The 20,075-nt window shown below is 40.1% G+C and overlaps 2 protein-coding genes across 2 annotated transcripts in view; both read right to left on the bottom strand.

Moving 5' to 3' along the window:
• Positions 1–14,495, bottom strand: part of LOC135111075 (PAX-interacting protein 1-like) — a 17,943-nt gene extending 3,448 nt beyond the window's left edge. Inside the window, 19 exon segments of the mRNA XM_064024002.1 lie at positions 1–40; positions 315–415; positions 968–1,142; positions 2,173–2,429; positions 3,324–3,422; positions 3,820–4,001; positions 4,220–4,369; positions 4,683–4,867; positions 6,428–6,543; positions 6,817–7,056; positions 7,891–8,335; positions 8,337–9,125; positions 9,127–9,261; positions 9,742–9,912; positions 10,206–10,765; positions 11,084–11,951; positions 13,179–13,356; positions 13,541–13,725; positions 14,362–14,495. The exon segment at positions 1–40 is cut by the window's left edge and continues 88 nt beyond it. Of these exon segments, the coding sequence (XP_063880072.1) occupies positions 1–40; positions 315–415; positions 968–1,142; positions 2,173–2,429; positions 3,324–3,422; positions 3,820–4,001; positions 4,220–4,369; positions 4,683–4,867; positions 6,428–6,543; positions 6,817–7,056; positions 7,891–8,335; positions 8,337–9,125; positions 9,127–9,261; positions 9,742–9,912; positions 10,206–10,765; positions 11,084–11,951; positions 13,179–13,356; positions 13,541–13,725; positions 14,362–14,454 (4,969 nt within the window). The 5' untranslated portion in view covers positions 14,455–14,495.
• A 64-nt stretch (positions 14,496–14,559) lies between these two features.
• Positions 14,560–20,075, bottom strand: part of LOC135111287 (uncharacterized) — a 262,066-nt gene continuing 256,550 nt past the window's right edge. Inside the window, exon 13 of the mRNA XM_064024524.1 lies at positions 14,560–14,699. The gene's annotated coding sequence lies outside the window, so the exon portion shown is untranslated. The remainder of the gene's footprint in view (positions 14,700–20,075) is intronic.

The following is a 20,075-nucleotide window of genomic DNA, read 5'->3' as shown; positions in this document are numbered from 1 at the left end:
GTCCAGGCACAATTGATGGAGTGAGGTAGAATATTTTACCCTGAAAAGAATTATTAAAAAAAAAAAAAAAAAAAAAAAAAAAAACTATCATTACTAAAAGGATATTTGTAAATAAATTTTATTATGGGATGATCTCTTCAACTGACTGACTGTCAATCCTCTTTTCATGAGAACCACAATGCAATGAACACACAATGAAGAGGCATCACTGCTTATATGAATATTCAATTACATGTACCTAAACTTCAGCTAGATTATTCAAATTATAATTCTTTAATTTTGCTAATCACTGCCTTTGTTCACTTGATACTCACACTGAAAAGCTGTCTCCGATTTGGTTTAGTCAGAGTCTCCCTCAAGCTAAACTGGAAAACTTTTTCAAATTCTGGCATATCTAAGAAGTACTTCTCCTCCTCTGGAAGGGAAAATGCAATTTCACTTCCTGATTAATTTCTATATCATGTAACTTATTCTATATTTACAACTTCCTTCTCTTTCCATTCAAAACAAAAGAACTTTAAACCATGAATCTGTCAAAACAAAAATATAAAATTCAGAAATGATGAATGGTGTGTTGTGATTGAGAACATATGAATGTGAAAAAGCAGAAATGGGCATAACTCAAACAGACCAAAGTGCATTATGATATCTTGATCATTCAAGAGAAATTGAGAACACATGTCCAGCACATTAATCCTTTTCTTTGACCTTCCCTTGAAATCTTTGCTTCACAACTACACACAACAGTTGGCGTGACAATAGTTTCAGACTTTCTCAATTCTGTTTCTAAACTTGCTCAGCAGTAGTTCAACATGTATATCTCCTTTCCTACAGCTTGATTACATTTCCATGAACCTTAATGTATTGATATCAACACCAATTAACCTTTTTTTCCTCTCTTCCAGTATTTCACTATTCAGAACTATGTCAGCACTTCCTAGACCAGAAAGCCACTGATCATACATACCAAGAAATTTGGCTTCAGCATGAGAGTCAATAATCCACTGCAAGGATAAAATAAAGTTGCATGATGATACAGCACACATGAACTTGATGGAGCGATATGCTATAGTGGTGCCCATCACCAAGTGTGTTGCCTCAACACTGGACCGTGCCAAGTAACCTCCCAACTCTAAAACTTTCTGCAATTTGAAGGTGGAATGATCTTAGAAAAGATACAACATAGAAGTATAGGAATTAAAATATCAAGCTGGCAATCTTATTTACAACAAATTACTCATATGATAATACTGGCCCACAATACATTACCAAGCCAGTTTCAAGATCAATTGAAAAGAGAAATCAAAATAATGTTCAAAGCAATGAAGTGCCAAAACTTACACTCTAACCCATCCTTTATTTATCAATGTTCACACATCCACCACTTCAATTACATGCCCTTATTTCATATAAAGATACCAGTAAAACACCTGGAAGGCAATTGATGAGTGAAACTGTTAGTAATGCAACAGTGGAAGCACCCAACACATTGCGCACTTGCCTAATATTCAAATCACTCTAGCTCAAACCTCTGTGAAAGCCTAATGGTTATGTTATATACCGTTGGATAGGAAATTTCATTCTGTGTTCAGTGGTATGTATTCACTCTTGTTGAGACAAAAGGAAGTTGGTGAAAATTGCAGAAAACTGAGTCATTTTATAAAATGTTTTATACTCTATTTTTGCACTTGTGCATTAGTGTTGCATATTTGACATGCTTTTTTGTTATACCTTGTATTACTTTTATTAACAACAAAATTTGAGCTTGCAGTTAATTAATTAAAAAATTGGAATTTTGACTTTGCACATGTGCAGCATTACTTGAAAGTTCACACAAGGAATTTTATTAAGATAATAACAACTTCTTACGTTTCATTAAAATTTGTTGAGTAGTTTTTGAGAAAGCACATTTTTGACATCCTTCTATTTTTTTTTTGCAAGTTACCTATTGCCTTCACCCAACAGAAGAGATGAAAGCTATACCATATAACATTGATAGAGTTGTGCTATCATATGGTGCTAATTTTGTTACAATCAGCTGCATAGTTCAGGAGACATTAGCGTTTGAATAGTGTTACGGTCAGGCCGGGCTGGGAAACAACCTCCATAGTAAACTTCGCTTTGCTCATAATAACGAATGCAATTCCATCAGAGACATTTTTTTGTACTCACTCTTTCAACAAGCTCTTTGTTCTTAACACAGGACAGCAGTATGCGAGGCCTGAACTGCTCAGGTGGCAGCTCTTTGTTAATTACAGTGAGGTTACCCCGCACTCCTCCACCTGGTGCAATGGGAGCCTGAGGAAGGCCATTTGCAGCAGTGGGAAGCTGGCCTGGTGCTGCTAGTTGGTGGGGCACTGGTGTCGGTGTGGCACTCAGATGAGGGACTGGGGGAGGCTCCAAGCGTGAACGTTTATTTTCCTGGTCACCTGGAAGTATATATTTAAATAAATGATCTATAAATGTAATGGTAACTGTTCAGGCTGTATTGTCTTTTAAGTCTCTCAAAATTCAGACATGCATTCCTCCACTGTGTAAGAAATACTTAAAAATGAATAACAGTAAAATGCATAAAAAGAAATCTATATAATTCCATCCATGTATCAAACTGCCAGTTCTTTTTACAACAGAAAGCACAGATAAGGCATCTGCATACATAATACATATATATTACATACATGTTAATTCACAAGCATCACCTCAAGTTTTGGCCTTTAGATCTCTAATGGAGAAAACTGATTTTCACTGGATCACACAATGCAAGGATCAGTTGAGCAATATGTCCATAATTTTTTTCTTTGAAGCAGGATAAAATTTAATTGGTTTACCACTGTTGCAACATAACCGACCCACCCCCATCCCTACATCTGAACCAATCAGCTAATTGGAATTGATGTTGGAGAATCATACCTTAAAGCCCTAAGGACCGAAAACGTTCACAGCTGTTCTCCACTTACAATACATCTATTTTATGCAGCATGGCAGCAAACATTTTTTGCATTCCCTTATCCCTATTTTGCCTACCTTGCCATTGAGACAGTTAACTAGCACCTACCCTTTCATTTCTATCAAAAGTAAACACAGGAACACTCTGTCTCACTGTTTTTTCTTTCTTATATTAAAAAGGCAGTAAGTGGATTTAGCAAACTCTCTATGAAGAACAAAATGCTTAGGTTGGAGAATATTCATAATAATTCTTATTAAATATTCTGTGACAGCAAGTACCATCCAGGTACAATATTAAAATGAAACATTGGGTGAAATCTGGACCAAATCAAGCTTTGTGTACAAATTAGTATGAACAAAGTTAAGAGACTCCTTACCTTCAACTTCAGCTTTTCTCTTTTTCAAAGCCACTTCTCTTATTGCCTTGGCCTTTTCCACAGATTCTTTTGAGACACTGATTGGATATTTCCATGCATCTGAGGAAAGAAGTAATCAGATATTATGATCTACAACTTTTCTTTAAAATTATGTACGAAGATGCAATTACATGAAATGAACAAGTGCATACAGGATTAAGGTTTAGATTTTCAATTTGGATGACAAATAAATAGTTTTGATTTTTATTGATCAGAAACAAAGGCATCTAATTCCTTGATGATAAAAAATTGAGTACTTATGTATAATTAATATTACAATCTTTCTTTTATTCATGAATTTGATGTAGTTACTATTCCATTGCTTGAGCCGTTCACATCTCGAGAAAATAAATAAGTGTGTTTCCAAATTATTGTCTTTCATTGGAATACATAATGATATTGAATAATTATTCCTAGTTTTGAAATAAGAAGACATGACAAAGGATAAAGTTCTTACTGAAAAGATGAGATGCTAGAGAAGCATCAATCCTGAGAGGGTCATCTAGGTAGTGCTGGTAGCGTGTACCATGATACACCAGTGGAGGAGTGTTCTGCCCCAGCAGCACTTCACTCAACCAAACACCATTCACTACTGGCCGCTTCCACTCTCGGGCCTTACTTACTTTGGCTCCTTCCAACCTGTGGCAGGATTATGTAATTATCATCCAGTCTCTGCATTATATAACAACAGGAATAACTGATGAAATGTTTGCCTCAAATTTGTTGTCACTCATTTGTATAACCACCTCCTATTAGCATGACAGGTAACTGGACACACAGAAACACTGGTTAACATATATAAAAGGACAATCAAAGAAATACAGACAGTGAATGATAGACAATATGTTCAAACTTACTTCTTGCACACCAAAAGATTGTGATGTTTGGAGAAGTAGCCAGTGTAATCTGCTCCAACCAATTGTAACATCACCTTAATGATGGCTCTTTCTTCATTCTCAAATCCACTGACACTAACAAGAAGGCCTTTACAAGGTTTGCTGTCATTTCTGTAGAAGAAATATTTTATGCTCATGAGTTGAAACAGTCAATAATGTAATGCCACAGCTGAGTACTTTGTTGTGATGCATTTTCTATACCATTCAATGTTTGTTTATTGTGCAAGTACATATACTTGACAAAAAAATATATACATTTAATATTTCATTCATTGAAGTGTAACTTTGGATGAAATTTAATAATCTTCATCAATGGGCTACAACTGAAACAAACCTTCTTGTAGTAAAAAAACTAACACATCAAAAATTTGTCACTCCAATAGACCAGATAGTTCAGCATCTGTGAACATATACGAGTACTTACGCAAAGGGTGTAGGAAGGTGAATGGCTTGCCAAGGGGGTGCCATTTTACCTCTCAGGAGTACATCATTGAGCCAAAATACTGTTATGCAGCGCTTGTTTTCTCTCACAGCTTGCATAAAGACTGGTGACTTTTGGTGCTTGCACAGTAAATGAGTGACTCTGGCTGAGTCATAGATAGACACCACCTATGAAGGGAAGAAGCAATACCCATGCAAAAGGATCAAAATATTCCTCAATATGAAGGTAATGGCATACACACAATGCCAAAATTAGAAAATGACTTATGAGAAAAACTAAAAAGAATTAGAAATAGATACTGAGAGAGAGAGAGAGAGAGAGAGAGAGAGAGAGAGAGAGAGAGAGAGAGAGAGAGAGAGAGAGAGAGAGAGAGAGAGAGAGAGAGAGAGAGAGAGAGAGAGAGAGAGAGAGAGAGAGAGAGAGAGAGAGAGAGAGAGAGAGAGAGAGAGAGAGAGAGAGAGAGAGAGAGAGAGAGAGAGACATACTGCACCATCTCCATACTCCCTTTTCTTTTCCTAATTGCACTACATCACACTTACTATACACTACTAACAACTTTTATTATTTTTCCATATTGATGCAATAATCATGAACTTAATCCACTCCTTTCTTTCTATAATTATGTCTAACAAATTCAATAACCCTCGTCATTTCTCTTCCATCCCTTCTTTTCATTTTATTTTCTTATGCATCCATAAGCCACTTCCACCTTACAACTAGTATTGGTCAGAGCCCTTCTCCCATTCATCATATTAGAACATAAGAACATGAGAAATAAGGGAAGCTGCAAGAAGTGACCAGGCTTACACGTGGCAGTCCCTGTATGTAATATACCTACCTATTTCCACCTATCATCCCCATCCATAAACCTGTCTAATTTTTTCTTAAAGCTCCCTAATGTTCTAGCACTAACAACATGATTACTGAGTCTGTTCCACTCATCTACCACTCTATTTGAGAGCCAATTTCTCCCTCTTTCCTAAACCTAAATTTTTCAAGCTTGAACCCATTATTTTGTGTTCTACCCTGTTTACTGATCCTAAGAGTTTTGCTTCCATCCCCCTTGTTATAACCCTTATACTACTTAAAGACTTCTATCAGGTCCCCTCTTAACCTACGTCTCTCTAAATAGTGTAAATTTAACAGCTTCAACCTCGCCTCATAAGGAATACTCCTCATCCCGTATCCTTTTAGTTATTCTCCTCTGTACTGATTCTAATAGACCTATATCTTTCCAGTAATGTGGGGACCAGAAATGCACAGCATAGTCTAGATGAGGTCTGACCAGTACCAAGTATAACTTTAATATTACTTCTGGCCTTCTACTTTTAACACTCCTAAAAATGAATCCCAATACCCTATTTGCCATTTCTGACCTCTATGCATTGTTTTCCTTGATGGATTTCAGAGCTAACTATAACTCCTAAATCTTTCTTGTACCCTGTACCTATTTTAGAAGTTAATATTGTATTTACATCAATTAACCTATCCCTTTCTAGCTCATCAATTAGTTCAAAGGCCAATGATGCTTCTTGTCTATCATTTCCACTCATTCCTGTGTACTTCTGATTATCTTAAGTGTCAACACATGCCTGATTTACAGATTTGCCCACTTCAAAAAATAATGTCAAGAGAATCTATTAAGAAGTTATGATTTAATTGTAAATTTCAGCTTGCATTTCATGTAAAGAAATTAACTTCTAAAATAATATCAAAGGCAGACTTACCTCCCCTCCATGTTGGTGAATAAGTCTTTTCCAAATATGAAGTGTTTTTGTATTCACCTCCCCATGATAGTCAGCTATGTAAAACACACACCCCACCAGGCACAACTCACGAGGCACTGCAAGTTCAATAACACCTATCAAAACACAGCAACAACTCAAATGCTGTGATAATATACTTTGCAATACATAATGAACATCATCTTGACAGTAAGATTTCTTAAGAGCAGCACCACAGATTCCAGTGATCTAAGATTAATGTGGTCATTTATGCACTTTATGAATTTAAGGAAACAAGATCATTACTATAAGTACAGCTTTAGTATTTCAGATATATCAAGAACACTGGAAAACATTATTTGACCAGAAGCATTCTCATCAAGATAACTTACACATGAAGCTGGTGTCGTGTCCAACAAGGTGAGGCCGAGGATAGTGTGGTGCAGCAGGAGCCATGACAGGAGGAGGAGCAGCAGGATGTGAGGGTGGTGGTGGGCGAGGGTAACCATGGGCAGACACCACGCCAGCAGGTGTGCCTGGTACAGATGGCCGCACCAAGTTGTTGGTGACAGTGCCAGTGATGTTCCCAAGAGCCCTACGATGGTACACCAACACTGCCTCACCACCTGGCACTAGAAAAAGACACATTACATACATTGACTAAAGGGCTTGCTATTTTGTCACATAATTAAAGGGTTTTGGTGCAAGAAAGTTGGGCAGAGCTTATACTCAAGAAGCAGGGAGCATCCTAAAAGAAAATATCACAAAGAAAACTGGCTACAAAATTGATAATAAATGACCATTCTGAAAACTACAAACCAAAGTTTAATTCTAAACATGCATTCTTCATTACCTTACTGATCTAATAATAAATTATACATTAAAAAAAGGAAAGTGAGACAGTGTTAGAGAGAGAGAGAGAGAGAGAGAGAGAGAGAGAGAGAGAGAGAGAGAGAGAGAGAGAGAGAGAGAGAGAGAGAGAGAGAGAGAGAGAGAGAGAGAGAGAGAGAGAGAGAGAGAGAGAGAGAGAGAGAGAGAGAGAGAGAGAGAGAGAGAGAGAGAGAGAGAGAGAGAGATCTTTGGTAAGAAAACTCCATAAGGATAATAACAGATGAATGGCTTGAAAGGGGGAAAAATGAAATTGTTGTTCAAGAGGTATTATGAAAGTAAATTATACAGAAGGTGATTAGTTTGCTGTGACCTATACATCAAGAGCTGGGAGTTTTACTAGGACAAGACTGTCTTCAAGTGTAATTCTGTTTAGAATTAATTATCATGATCACGAATTCAAAGCCTTAACAATAAATGTGTGCATGATCCCTAGAAGCAAAGATAAGAGGGAATGTTTGTGAGTGTGAATGTTTGGTTGAGTGAATGATCCACTTTGCTGGAAAATGTCAACCTGGCACACAAATAGACAGACAAACGACCAAAATGATGATGACATGTGAATACATCAATGTTACCTTGAACAGCTTCTTGTGGTGGCATGCCAGGCTTTTGTACAACATGTGCAGGAACTTCCATAGGAGTCTGAGAGGCCTGGGGAGTTTGAGGGGCTGGAGGTGGAACAGCTCCTTGGTGAACCCCACCTGCCAGTCGGTTGGTGAGGTGTATGGCTAATGCCGTTTTTGTCTTTGGATTCACTAAATTTTGTTGATTGACCAAATTAGGAGGCACAGGAGAGCCCTGAATGGGGACAGCATGAGTCATCATTGGACCATCAGGACGCTGGATGGGGGAATGGCCATGTGGCGATGCAAGGGGTGATACATGTGGTGTGAGCTGTTGCTGTGGCGTTAATTGACCACTGGCCACCATATGGGGCGAACCTTGGCCAGGAGACACCACCCCTGCAGGCTGACATCCAGGGTACCCTTGTGGCATTGGCCGACCTGAGATTGGTCTTCCATGGGAAGGCATGGGTAGATACTGAGGTCCCTGCACAGCTGGTTGCTGACCAGGTGGTTGTCCAGGCTGTGGCTGTTGCTGCCAAGCATGAGGTGACTGTTGTGGAGTGCCCACCTTCTGCTTGCTGTTGCTGCTGCTGCTGCTGCTGCTGCTGTTGTTGCTGCTGCTGTTGCTGCTGCTGTTGTTGTTGCTGCTGGTGCTGTTGCTGTTGTTGCTGCTGAAGAATTTGCTGCCGCTGAATTATCTGCTGGTGCTGCTTTCTCAATATGAAGTATGTTACCACTTGCCTTTCTTTGGAATCTAGCCGTGTTAGGTATTCACTTCGTTGGGCATTGTCTAACTGCTGAATGTGCCTGAAATGGGCAGGAATCCTCTGGATGAGCTGAGAAGCATCTTGATGAGTCAAATGGGGAAAGTGCTGACATAATTGCTGTATTTGTAACTGAAGCTGCTGCATGTGTTGAGGAAGTAAACCATGAGGACTTTGCTGCTGATTAGGAGCAGGTGGAGCTTGAGGCCTCATCCCTGCTTGTTGAGGAGGAGGCTGCTGCTGTGGCTGCTGCTGCTGTGGCTGCTGCTGCTGCTGCTGTGCCTGCCACCCTGGCTGCCCTACAACCAGCCGTGTGCCAGGAGGATGCTGTCCCTGGTACTGAGGCTGGCCTTGACCAGGCCAACCAGGTCGTACACCTTCACCTGGAGTGCTGGGCGAAGCAACCTGAGGTGCACCAGGACCTTGGGCCCGCATCTGGTTGGCTGGGTAGTTAACACCAACAGCACCAGGGGCTACAGAAGTCATGGTGGGTCTGAGGCCAGGAGTAGCTGGGGTTCCACTTGGCCATGTGGAAACTGCAGTACCGGGGTGCAGGTGGGGTTCCTGGAGTGTGCATGTTGGGGCCTGCAGGTGCATAGCGAATACCTTGTTTGTACTGGAAAAACAAAATGTAATATGTAAATTTTGTTTAGGGAGGTAATCCTTGCTTATATAAATCTTGTCAAATTACTTTTCCTCAGAATACCAGTGTCACTCCTTTTGTGGAGAGAGAGAGAGAGAGAGAGAGAGAGAGAGAGAGAGAGAGAGAGAGAGAGAGAGAGAGAGAGAGAGGAGAGAGAGAGAGAGAGAGAGAGAGAGAGGAGAGAGAGAGAGAGAGAGAGAGAGAGAGAGAGAGAGAGAGAGAGGAGAGGAGAGAGAGAGAGAGAGGAGAGAGAGAGAGAGAGAGAGGAGAGAGAGAGAGAGAGAGAGAGAGAGAGAGGCGAGAGAGAGAGAGAGGAGAGAGACGAGAGAGAGAGAGAGAGAGAGAGAGGGATTTCTAGTCTAAGTATCCTCTCCTGAATCACCAGAACCTAAATTGGCTCTTACACTTTTGATGCAGCACACCATATGGCTACCAACAATTATAATGCCTCACCTGAGGACCAGGAGGCTTTCCTAATCTAGGTTTTCCTCTTGCTTGTTGTTCCTGTTGCTGCTTTTGGTGAAGCTTTTGAAGGAATGTTTGACGATCATTTGGAGTCATCATCTGCAACTGCTGTGGTGTTACTCCTTGAGGAAGGCGCACAACTGCACCTGGTATGGCAACCTGGTGAAACAAACAGTGCAAATTAAGATGAAGCAGAAACATTACAAGAGAGTAACAAAATCTTATCTCCTTATATACCATGCATTGTCCATGAAGGGGATCAGTGTCACTGATTAACTGCTTGACTGATTCAAACTGTGCTTATGGAAGTTAGTTTAGATGTGTGTATGGATGTGTACATTAATACAGAGAGGAAGATAGGCCAATGTTTTGGCTACATCTTTCTGCAAGACCACTAGTCTACAACATAGAAAGTTCATTAGAATACTCAGAACAATGACCAAATATCTTACTGAGTGAACTTGCTGGTTTGGCATAGTGCTAGGCATACTGGGTGAGGGCACTGCTCCTGGTGCCACCTGTGACACTGCTCCTGGTGAGCGCACAGTGGGGCCTGTCATGGTAAGGGGCATGGTGGGCACTCGGGGTCCAGGTCCAACCACACCTGGGACTCCTGGGCGAGTAGTGACTGGAGGAGTTATCCTGGTGGGAGGGGTGGCTCGACATGTGGCAGGTGGGGTGGTTCGAGCAGAAATTGGTGGAGTTGCACGGGGATTTGCTGGAGGCGTTGCCCTAGAAGGTGTAGTAGGTGTTCCAGGTGTTCCCCGGGAAGCCACAACAGAGGCTGCCTGGGTGGTGATGGGAGTAGTGGCTCTGGAAATGGGAGGTGTGGCACGTGATGTGTTGGGGGGAGTACTGCGGTTGGGAGTGGGAGGAGTCGTTCGAGACGGGTTTAAAGGTGCTCTCACAGGATTTGGAAGGGGTGCCCGGGATGCAACCTGTAGATTAGGACGAACAGTGTTTGGAGGAACAAGATGTGGGGGGGCAGGTCCTACAGGTCTTGAGGCAACACCTGCAAAGAGCAAAAAAGTATAAATTAGAACAAGGTATTGCTTTTCAAAGCTTTCAATATGACTACTCAATTCCAGTATTGGATATCAACAATGATAATTTAATTCTTTTATCCATCATTGTTTTGATTCTTGTTCTATGGAATTCAATGACAACATGAGGGAATACTAACAATAAAACCATCTCTACTTCTTCCTGTATCAAGTATTTTTTGGAAGACAAAATCTATCAAGGTGAACCATTATCTGTCTCTATAATACTCCATTCTTTTCCCCTATTGTACTAAGCTTGAAAATGCATTTGATGAAAATTCTCTAACCTTGAGGCATCATTACTGGAGGGACATCAGGTTGTGTAGAAACTGGCAAATTTGTTACAGAATGCTGACCAATAAGCTGGGCATGAGCTGTAACTGGCATGGTAGCAGATGTCTCAGGGATCTTTGGACCAACCACTGAACTTGTGGTTTGGGGAAGCTGTGGTAAGTCAGTCAAGGTCTTGCTGCTTGGAGGGGACTGAGATGAGCCTGATGTAGATGGCTGGGTGCTCGGATGACCAGTAATCTGACTTGAATTTTGAGCTGCCAGGCCTTCACTTGTCTGGATTGGTTCTTTGGGGGCAGTAGTTGGCTGAGGTGTAACTGGAGGTAATGATGATGGAGGTAGTGGTGATGTCACAACCTTAGCTGAAATGGGAGCTGTTAGTGGAGTTTTGGGCTTATCCTGAGTAACAGTAGTGGTGGCAGTAGCAGCAGCAGCAGACATCCGAGTGGTCATCGTGGGTTTAGTGCTCGGCTGCCTCCAGGTTTGCGAGCTCTTCAGCTGGTCAAGCAAGGAGATGCCTTTCTTACTGTCTTCTTCCTCATCACTAAATTCAATAGCATCAAATAATGACTTCTTCTCTGCCTCCTTCTTCCTAAGGGCTTCCTTTGCCTTTGCTTGCTCAATCTTCTGATTTTCCTCTTCTTTTTTCTGCTCTTCCTTTCTGGTCTGTCTCTTCTTTTGTTCTCTGGCTGGTCTTGACTGTGGTTGTGGTACTTGGCTGGCTAGTGATTTTGGCAGTTTTAAAAGACGAGGATGATACTCAGTTTCATCAATTCTGCTTCCTTCCTCAACACAATCTGGCACCCAATCAGGAGTCACAATGGTGATGTCCTCCTCGTTCTCTAGTGCACACTTGTATTTTGACTGTTGAAAGTAATTACATAAAATGCAATGACAGCTTATTCGCTTTATAAAAGATTTAGAATTATTAATACCAAAATGGCTAAGCATAATTACAATACCAATCAGGAGTCACAATGGTGATGTCCTCCTCGTTCTCTAGTGCACACTTGTATTTTGACTGTTGAAAGTAATTACATAAAATGCAATGACAGCTTATTCGCTTTATAAAAGATTTAGAATTATTAATACCAAAATGGCTAAGCATAATTACAATAGATGTCACAGGTTAAGGTGATCCTGCCTCTTCAACTCTTGCCACTTCCCTAGAGTTTGGATTAATTAAGGCACAAGTGGTTGCATGTATTTGAGAGTTGGCAACAGTGGAAAACATAAGGAGGAGGCAAGATTAGCAGTGGGCAGGGCAGCTGGTCATCATACAATTGCATGGTTGTCATGGCTGTGTTTGTTGGTGTTGGCTCCCTGCTTTTGTGGCAATTTGTGGACCTTGGTATCCAAGTTTGGTATACTAGTGTCAGTGTGTTGGAAGGGGTTTTGCTATGGCTGTCATACAAGGCTCAAGGGTGCCTGGTGTTTCAGTCTGTCTGGGAATGTCCAAAGCACGAAGTGGCAAGGTGATCAAGGTTACTGGTCATTATTCCTGAGGCAGACATGGAGTTTCTTGGCTGGAGGTTGGTGAATAAATTTTTTTTTCCTGTTTTCTATTACAAAAAACAATATCAGAGCATTAACCCTTCTGAAAAATATGCAAACAAACATCTGATACTTACATAACCTTATCCATATGATTTCTGACACACGCCAGTTCTCCAGTACCACATGTTGACAGTTACATGAGTAAGTTTATATAAATAATTTATGCTTGTTTCCAATTTTCTAAAGAACTGATATAATGATATTTTTTTCATACTGATATATTTCAAAATCAGCTCAGGGTAAGAGTAACTGATAAGGTGGAAGTAGCCTACAGCAACTATTGTTCGTTGCTATTGTATGAATAAAGTGATCTCTGATAGTGTATGGGAGGAAGGCTTTTACCAGGGATTAAGCCCCCATCAAGTCACTCATGGAAACATGAGCCCGACACCTTGATGATGATCACCAATGCCTGAAGAGATTTCAGTCGGCCTTAACTGTCCTGCCATTACCATGCTATGTACATATTTTCATTATTCATGAAGGTCAGGGGTAAGAAACTGGCTCTATTTCTTTGTCTTTGTGGATACTTACCCCATCAGGTTTACCCACAATGAGATGTGTACAGGACTTATTCAGCTGAAGAGAAAACTGTCCTCCGTGGTATGTTATCATGCCCCACACAGACAGGGTGTCTGCATACGGAAGTTGAGACACACATGCTGTAACTCCTGAGAAGATCTGTGTTGTGTCGGGCGAGAACCCATTCCAGCTGTATAGTTTAATTAAGGAAACTCATAGACGTGCTTCAAAAATTTTTTTGGGTGAATAATCATATTATACATTTAACAGAAAATGCAGTCTGCAACAAAATATTAAAGAAAACACAGGTAATATATCTGCTAACATCACAACTAGGTGGAGAAAATTCTAAGATAAAAAATCCAAAAGGATACGGCAGCTGTTTTCCACATTTAACTGAGAGAATAACCCATCTCTCATTCACCACTGGTTTTTCATAGATATCCTTTACTTCTCCAATATCATTTTCATTTGGATCTTCTCCTGTGATAAGATGGGTCATATAGTCTGTGATGTGGGCATCCTGCTTAGCTCCTCCATCTGTCAAAAGTTTCAATACCTGCAAAAGAGAATCTTTAAAACATAAGCAACGATAAAAAGCAATGCATAGTGTTTTGATACATTCTTGTGGTGTGTTTAGTTTTAAATCATTTCTGTTTCTAGTAAAGTGTGTACGTGCACAAATTTAACAATGATAACAACAACAACAACAATATTAGGTATAAAAAACAAAACAGAAGTACAAGCAGCTATAACAATTACAACAATAAAACAATCACTAAGTCCATTAATTTTCATAGTACAACGTACTTATCAGACTATCACTAGTATCATGAAACCACCCGAAAAAACCCAGCCTGTCAAAAGATGTCACTGAAAGACGTCAAAACATCTGAGATTAAGCGCACGGTTGGAGAGGACAGAGTAGTGTTGGTGCTCGTGACACTGCACCGATTACACCATTCACTCCGGTGCCTTCCAACACACCACACAGGCCAGGAAACACACTCAAGCCACTAAGGAATCGAAGGAATGATTGCCACGGTATCATGCAGAAGTAACAAGGGTGATTCCAATAACAAAAATACAGTCAAGTACCCAAACACAGCTCGCTGGATTGCACCATACCGTTCATATTTCGACAATATTAATGATACGAGTCATATAATACGATTAGATTAACCTGAACACTCACCTCCTGGGATACATTTCCTGTGATATGAAACCTCACACCTTTGAAGAGATCATCCGACACTTTAAGCTTTGCAATATCACTACTAATATCCATCCTCAGTGTCTTGTTTACATCGCTGCCTCTCCGCCCGCGCCCCGCGCCCCGCGCCCTCCTCGTCCGCCAGGCGGCGCGAAGGCCGCCGCCGCGCCGGCGTGCCCGCCAGTTTTGAAATTTTCTTTTTTATTGTGTATCAATATTTTTTTTATTGATATGTAGACCTGCTTCTTGTCATATCTTCTATAATCTTTTTATCACCTTTACTGTTTCTTCTTTTGTTCCGGTCAGGATCAGGCCATCATCTGCAAAAAAAAAAATAAATAAAATAAAAATAATAATAATACCCCTATTTTAAAGACATCTTGATATCCTTGCCCATCCTCCTCCAGCTTTTCTGTTATCTTATAAATCACTGATTTGAACAGGCGTATTGAGGCAGTGTATCCTTGTTTAATCCTTGTTTAATGCCTCTCGTTATTTCCATGTTCTTATCACCAGTGTGAACTATAATCCAGTCCTGTGTATATCATTCTTTTAATTTAATCTGTCTTCAGCCTCTCTCTCACTGTCGCAATGTTGCATATCTAGCTGTCTTCTACCGCTATTTTCATGCTAACTGCTCTTCTGATCTTGCTAACTGCATGCCTCCCCTCCTTCCGCGGCCTCGCTGCACAAGACTTTCTTCTTTCTCTCACCCCTATTCTGTCCACCTCTCTAACGCAAGAGTTAACCAGTATTCTCAATCATTCATCCCTTTCTCTGGTAAACTCTGGAACTCCCTGCCTATGACTTGAATTCCTTCAAGAGGGAGGTTTCAAGACACTTATTCATCAATTCTTGACCACTGCTTTGACCCTTTTGTGGGACTGGCATTTCAGTGGGCATTTTTTTTTTATTGGATTTTTGTTGCCCTTGGCCAGTGTCCTTCCTACATAAAAAAAAAAACTATTTAGTTTGTATTACTGAATGTAAAAATGTGCATGTAGAGCTGGGATGTAATTTTATATTTTACTACACACACACACACACACACACACACACACACACACACACACACACACATATATATATATATATATATATATATATATATATATATATATATATATATATATATATATATATATATATATATATATATATATATATATATATATATATATATATATATATATATTCTTCATACGACCTTAATCCCACTGTATTGCAGGGTCAGCCGCTCGAGTTATTCTTCTCCATCTGTTTCTATCCATTGCATCATCTTCTTGCACTCCCAGCTTGTTCATATCACTCCTTATTACGTCTCTCCATCTTATCCTCTGTCTCCCAATCCTCCTTCTCCCCCTAACCTCCACCACCATTGCCTTCCTCAATGCTTCATCCTCTTCTCTCCTTATCACGTGTCCAAAATATCTTAGTCGTGCTTCTCTTGCCTTCTCCTTGATATTACATATTCCACACATTCTGTTTATATCTTCACTTTGTCTCCTTTCTAACAGTGAAATGCCAGCCATCGATCTCACCATCCTCATCTCCGTTCTCTCCAGAATACCTTCCTCTTTCTTCCTTAAAGACCATGTCTCTGCACCATACAGAAGTACTGGTCTTAACACACTTCTGTATATCTTCATTCTCAGCTTCAATGGTATTTTCTTATCTAAGGTTACTCCACTCACTTCTCTCCATTTTTCCAATACAGCTTTTACTCTTTGTCTAACTGCTTTTTCTGTTCTTTCTTCTTCTGCAATTACTGATCCTAGGTATTTGAATTCTCTTGTCTGCTTCAGTCTTATGCCATTTATTTCCTCATAACTTTCTCTGTTGCTTACCATTACCTCTGTCTTTTGTGTGCTCACTTTCATTCCTTTTCTCTGCAGGTTGCCTTTCCATAACAAATATTTCTCCTGTAACTCTTCCTCCGTATCCGCAATGATGACTAGGTCGTCGGCGAACAGCAACTCCCTCAAGTCCTCATTGTCTCTCACATTCATCGTTATTATATATATATATATATATATATATATATATATATATATATATATATATATATATATATATATATATATATATATATATATATATATATATATATATATATATATATATATATATATTTTTTTTTTTGTTGGCTGATATGCTCTGGATTTAAATACTTTTGTATTTCCATGGTTACAATAAAGTGTTTGAAGTGTTTATCACAACGGTAGTGCGGGAACACGGAACTTGTTGGAAAAGTGCCCAAATTATGTTGCTGGCTTGCGAACATAATTCAGAAGAAACATGAAAAAAAAAATGCAGAACATAGTTGGAAACTATACATTGCCTAGGGACCCATAGCAGCACGGCAGTAAAAAATAAGAAATGGGGTGGAAACCTAAAGAATTCTAAAAGGAAATTTCAACTTCCTGAAGCAATTAACTAGAAGATAGGTAGGTGAAGAGGATCGTAAGGAAAATGGTCAACACAACATGGATGAAAGAAGAGAAAAGATGGAAACGGAGGGAAAACCTGGAAGAGGACTGGCATAGGAGTACAGGATGTCAAGGGGAAAGCAAAAGAATATGGAAGAAGCAGAAATTTCGTGATCACAAACATGTTGCACTTTTCACGTTGAGTATAAACGAATTTCCGGACTTCACAGAGGACATCAATGGTGCTAAGAGTATTTTAAACCATTTTACATAGACTATGAATATCTTGGAAAAGCTTGGGATGAGGTAGATGGGTCGCAGACACACAAGTTATAAAACTCCCAGGGCTTTGTAAGGGGCCGCATTTCGTAACACTTTTAACCATTAAAAGAACTATTTTCGAAGGCCATCCACATGATTAACTGGATTCTAGTGGATGTTGTTTTTTTCATTGATAGTACTGAAAACATCCTTAAAAACCAAAATTCATAACTTCTACTCGAGGCTGTTAAAAGTAGTTGCGATAAAATGACGAAACGTTTTTGAAATTACTGTCCCAAGGTCTGGCAGCAGCACCACCACCACCACCATCACCATACTCGTCACTTTTCCTTCTCACTTTGGATCCATTTACCGCTCCGAATCTGATCTCACAGTCACCGTGTAGATTAAATCATTGTCAAATAGATTTCTTTTTTTTATTACCGGCGCCGGTCGCTTCTTTTTCTTGCATTTCCAGCGTCATCAATCTCATTTGATTAAAATTCCGTACTTCAAAAGCGCTCCAACTGATTCTCTGTTATTACTTTTCTTCTCTTTCTTTCCCCCTTTATCTTTTCTGTCTGTTTTCCTTCCTCCTCTTTACTATAATCTCTTAATCTGTCCTCCCTAGCTTTTGTTTCGGCACTTTCTTCTCATTCTTCTCCTTTTGTCATTGCTGTCAGCTCTCTCTCTCTCTCTCTCTCTCTCTCTCTCTCTCTCTCTCTCTCTCTCTCTCTCTCTCTCTCTCTCACGCAATTCAGGTACATAACGTACTTTTTTTCTTCTTTACATTAGATATAAACTCTTTCTTTTCCCTAGCGCCTCCAACCCCATCACCTCCGTCACCCTCGCCCACGCTGGTCGTCTTGCTTGGGGAGGGGATAAAAACGGCCTGTGATGGAGAAAGTTAGTCGAGGTCACTAATATGATTTTTTTTTTCATCTTCACTTTACTTTTTTTTTTTACTCTCTCCGTTGTTGACGTCTTTTCCACCATGGTAAACTTAAATAATTCGAGCTCGCTTACACAAGTTAGGCCGCTGCGACCCTATCTCTCTCTCTCTCTCTCTCTCTCTCTCTCTCTCTCTCTCTCCTCGGGCTGGGCTGGTGTCGGAGATAATGACGTTGATAATGATACTGGTTAAAAAACGACCTCATTATTTTGACTTAAAAATTTTTAAATCCTGTATTATACGTATGTGTGACTCTCTCTCTCTCTCTCTCCCTCTCTCTCTCTCTCTCTCTCTCTCTCTCTCTGATCCTTTCTTCCATGTGTGTATTCCTTCCATTCCATCCTGTTTCTTTTCTTCCCTTCCCTCCTTTCCTCGCCCCCTTCGTTCTCCGCACCGTCACGTCTGTTCTCTCAGATAGCACTGCTCAGGTTCCTTCTTCTTGCGGCCTGAGTCTTCTTCCTGAATCCTCAAGCCAGGCCAAGTCTTCTCCTTCCATCACGTAAGGATGTGATGACAGTTTCTCCCTTTATTTTCAGTTGTCATTTCGTCTTTCTTCCTCAATCTCCTGTTTTTTTTTTTCTTTTCTTTCACCGTCTCTTTCCTCTTCCTTTTATTTTTCCTTTTCCTCATTCCGCTACTGCTGCTGCTACTACTACTACAACAGAGTTACATAATCAAATAATCATTGCTACTCCTTTAGGTGTCACCCAAGGCATTTATTTCCCATAATATCGTGCCAAGGTAAATGGAGAGCAGACAAGAGTGGAGTTCACGAGGTGTCCATTATCCGTAAAAGCTCAAACACAGATTCCGTGTCTTCCTGTTGTCTGTCTTGGTAACTGGTTCGCAAATAATGAGGTTATCCCCACTTCCCTAGTTCTACCTCCTTGTTTTCTCTTCTTTTATAACTTTTTTCTTCGCACATTCTGTAACTGTAGTGAAGTGTTTCTTTCTCCCTTTCGGTTCCTCCCGCCATATGTCACCATAACGGATCGCATGTTACTTACTCCGTCTTTTAAATCTGCATGTCTTGTTTCAGTGGATTCATGATCTTTATATTTGATCATCCTATCTTCCCCTTACGTGTTGAGTCTACAGCATAGTTAAGACTTTAAAATCTAACGTTGTTTGAAATTAACTTGCATTCACTTGTACGCTCATATCCTGTCCAGTGCAGTTGAGCTCTCTGGTACACTTGTGGTTAAAATTCTAGTAACCTGCTGCATTTCCATTGTATTTTGCGTTTTTCTTGATCTTGACTCCTTCTGATTTGCTGATAATTTTAGAAAACCGGATAATTGATAGATTCTAAGCATATCAGAGGACTTATGATTGGAGGGAAAGTTCTAAACACAAAGGAAGGGAGTGTAGTTATCTTCCTCGACCCCTGACCGTGGTAATACAGTGTGTGGCCCTGTGCATAGTGCTCGATAGCGCGTCCCACGATCAATAGTCATGTAACTAAAAATAAATCGCGTGCACCGTGACTGATATGTGGTTGCATGATGAATGAGCCCCAACCTTTGTCACTTGTGGGAGTTGAGCAAATACTGGTGCCGCACTCAAGCATGTATTCAGAAACGAGAAACGTTTTGCTTTCTCATGGCCCGCATTCAGAGACGCTTTGCTTTCTCATTACGACTATTTTCAAAGGCTTCTCCTGTTAATAATGTAGACATCTTGTTGATTTGTCACTGAAACCATACGCATTAAAACATGTCCCTTCAATCAGAGCCTTTGGAAGGTAATCGTGGTGGGGCCAGAAGTGTTTCAGAATATGGTCCTCAGTATTAAGAACGAATTGTGGGTATGAGACAGGTTCATTTAATGTGAAACCGAGTGTATACCCACTGACAAATTTAAAGTGTAGTTTCCACGCCTGTATTATGTGTAATTTATCATCATTTGGGTTCTCTGTTCTGCAAGGTCCAAAGTGCAAAGCTTCCTGGCACTCAGCTGGTCATTCTCTATTTCTGGCTGGTGATCAATGGTGATTGTTGCCACATAAATTCAGCTTTATTCTTTATCCTCGTCTTCTCATGCTTTCAACCTTA

This window comes from Scylla paramamosain, chromosome 21 (genome assembly GCF_035594125.1).
Source record: "Scylla paramamosain isolate STU-SP2022 chromosome 21, ASM3559412v1, whole genome shotgun sequence".
Taxonomy (NCBI): domain Eukaryota; kingdom Metazoa; phylum Arthropoda; class Malacostraca; order Decapoda; family Portunidae; genus Scylla; species Scylla paramamosain.
Note: the sequence above shows the minus strand (reverse complement) of the source record. Positions and strands in the feature narration are given on the sequence as shown.